General features: G+C 36.0%; 1 protein-coding gene across 1 annotated transcript in view; it reads right to left on the reverse strand.

The window, feature by feature from the left end:
• Window positions 1–2,089, reverse strand: part of fhod3a (formin homology 2 domain containing 3a) — a 75,227-nt gene that overhangs the window by 29,117 nt on the left and 44,021 nt on the right. The window contains exon 12 of the mRNA XM_016494066.1: window positions 1,516–1,579. Coding sequence (XP_016349552.1) covers window positions 1,516–1,579 — 64 coding nt within the window. The remainder of the gene's footprint in view (window positions 1–1,515; window positions 1,580–2,089) is intronic.

The following is a 2,089-nucleotide window of genomic DNA, read 5'->3' on the forward strand; positions in this document are numbered from 1 at the left end:
AGGCTGATTACATCAGAGATTGCAGAGAGAACAGAGACCCGCATTGCGTTTTAAGTGAATTATTCATTCCAGTGTGTTTGGCTTTAAAACACGAGCTCTGTCATATTCTGTGATTGTCTCTGACGAGCGTGAGCCCTCACATGTCACACGCGCTGTGTGTGAAATACAGACTGAACGGATTGTCAACACATCCCGCCGCTGTATGGCCAGATGAGACGCAAACTACGGCTATGCAGTCAGCAGGCGGTTGGTAAAGTTTTTTTTTTGGCATCTCCATGTGGTGCTGTTCGGTATCGCAACTTGGCTTCTCTAAAATGTAAAAAAGCTCTTTGGTGTTGCACTGTACACATACTGTAAAATTCTGATTTTATTCTCTTTCATATGTGCTCATATGGGCTCCTTATATCATTTGGTTCTTTGGTGTCCTTTTGGTGTTTCTAAGTGTCCTTTTTTGGAAAGTCATCTAAATTTATCTTGAAAAAAGTTTGCAGAAAATATAGATTTTTGAGAATCACCCTTCAATCTTTTGGTTTACTTTGCTGGATATAGCAAATGATGACAAAATAAACATTTGAAACAAGATAAATGGACTATGCTTAATTTCATGAAGTGTGCGATTAATCACAGAAAAATTATGTGATTTATTAGATTAAAAATTTTAATCGATTGACAGCCCTAAAATAAAGTCATCAGAACACAGAGTAGTGGTATAACTGAATTAATTGGTTCGGTAGAATAATTGATTTGTTTCTAAATGAATCAGTGTTTTTGAATAAGTTGTTGAATGATTGCTTTAATAATCACTCATAAAAGATTGCCTGTTTGTTTCCAGATTGAATCAGTGTTTTTCAACAGATCAATAGTGTGAATGAGTCACTACAGACACTAGTTGTGTTCATGAATGTATCAATGTTTTTGAATAAAGTGACTCATTCCTAAATACTTATTGGCACCTACAGGTGTATCAATGTTACATAAAAAATACATAATGCACAGACTGGAATTTGGAACAAAACCATTTCAATGACAAATATACACAAAGAGGTGTTAAAAATTGCAGCTGACATTCTTTCCAGTTGATTCATCGCACAGGAAATGGCCAGACAGTTTTTCTTTTCATTTTATAAAGTATTTTTGAGATGTTTAACAAGTAGAGATGTTTAATAAGTAAAGAAGACTTTATTGGTCAAAAATGTCTCTCTCTTCTACTTACCTTTTCAATTACTCTCTTGCATTTTTCAGAGACTACGAATGAGAGCTGTAACAAGCGAAATTCTAGCACTGTTCGAGAAATACCACCGACCCCCAACTACGATGACGCAGGAGAGTACACGTCCCTCAAAGACACAAGAGGAACTACGAAGCAGTACATTAGCGATGGGAGCGAACAGCCTCTCCTGAAGTCTTCAGACAGCGAGGGCTCCACCAGTGGTTCGGAGTCAACCATAAGAGCTGTTTACGCCCATGTCGCCCGCCTTTCCAAACACTCCAAAGAGGAGGAGGACAACGCCTCACCGGAGAAGACAAAAGAGAAGACGAAACCTCGTCCTCCAGACCCTTCCACCAAACCGAAGGTGTCCTGGATCCACGGAATATCTGGAAGCAGCCCAACAGAGCAAAGCCAGACTCCATCACAACATAAAGAAAAGAGGAAGAACAACTCAGAAGGTTCTGGAAAGGTGGATGAGAAGCAGCGATCAAAGGAGAAGTCAAGCAAGAACCGTGAAAAGCATCAGGATGGTAAGAAAGCAGATGGACCCGAATCACCAAGCAAAAGCAAATCTCACAAAGCTTCAGATACCATTGAGCACCTCAATGGAACATTCCAGAACGCAATTCAAAATGATGTAAAAATATTAAATTGTTGTTTATTTTTTATATACATTTTAAAGAGTAAAAAACAGGATAATTTAACCTAAAATGTAACATTATATATAGATGTTAATTAATAAATATTAATTATATTTATAATTTATTTTATAAAAAATATAAATAAGAATAAATAAAAAAATACATACATACATAAAAATAATAATTTAAGGACCAAAATAAAAAATACAAATATATATAATATATATCTATATATATA

The sequence above is a fragment of the Sinocyclocheilus anshuiensis genome, unplaced genomic scaffold (genome assembly GCF_001515605.1).
Source record: "Sinocyclocheilus anshuiensis isolate Anshui unplaced genomic scaffold, SAMN03320099.WGS_v1.1 scaffold2100, whole genome shotgun sequence".
Lineage (NCBI taxonomy): Eukaryota > Metazoa > Chordata > Actinopteri > Cypriniformes > Cyprinidae > Sinocyclocheilus > Sinocyclocheilus anshuiensis.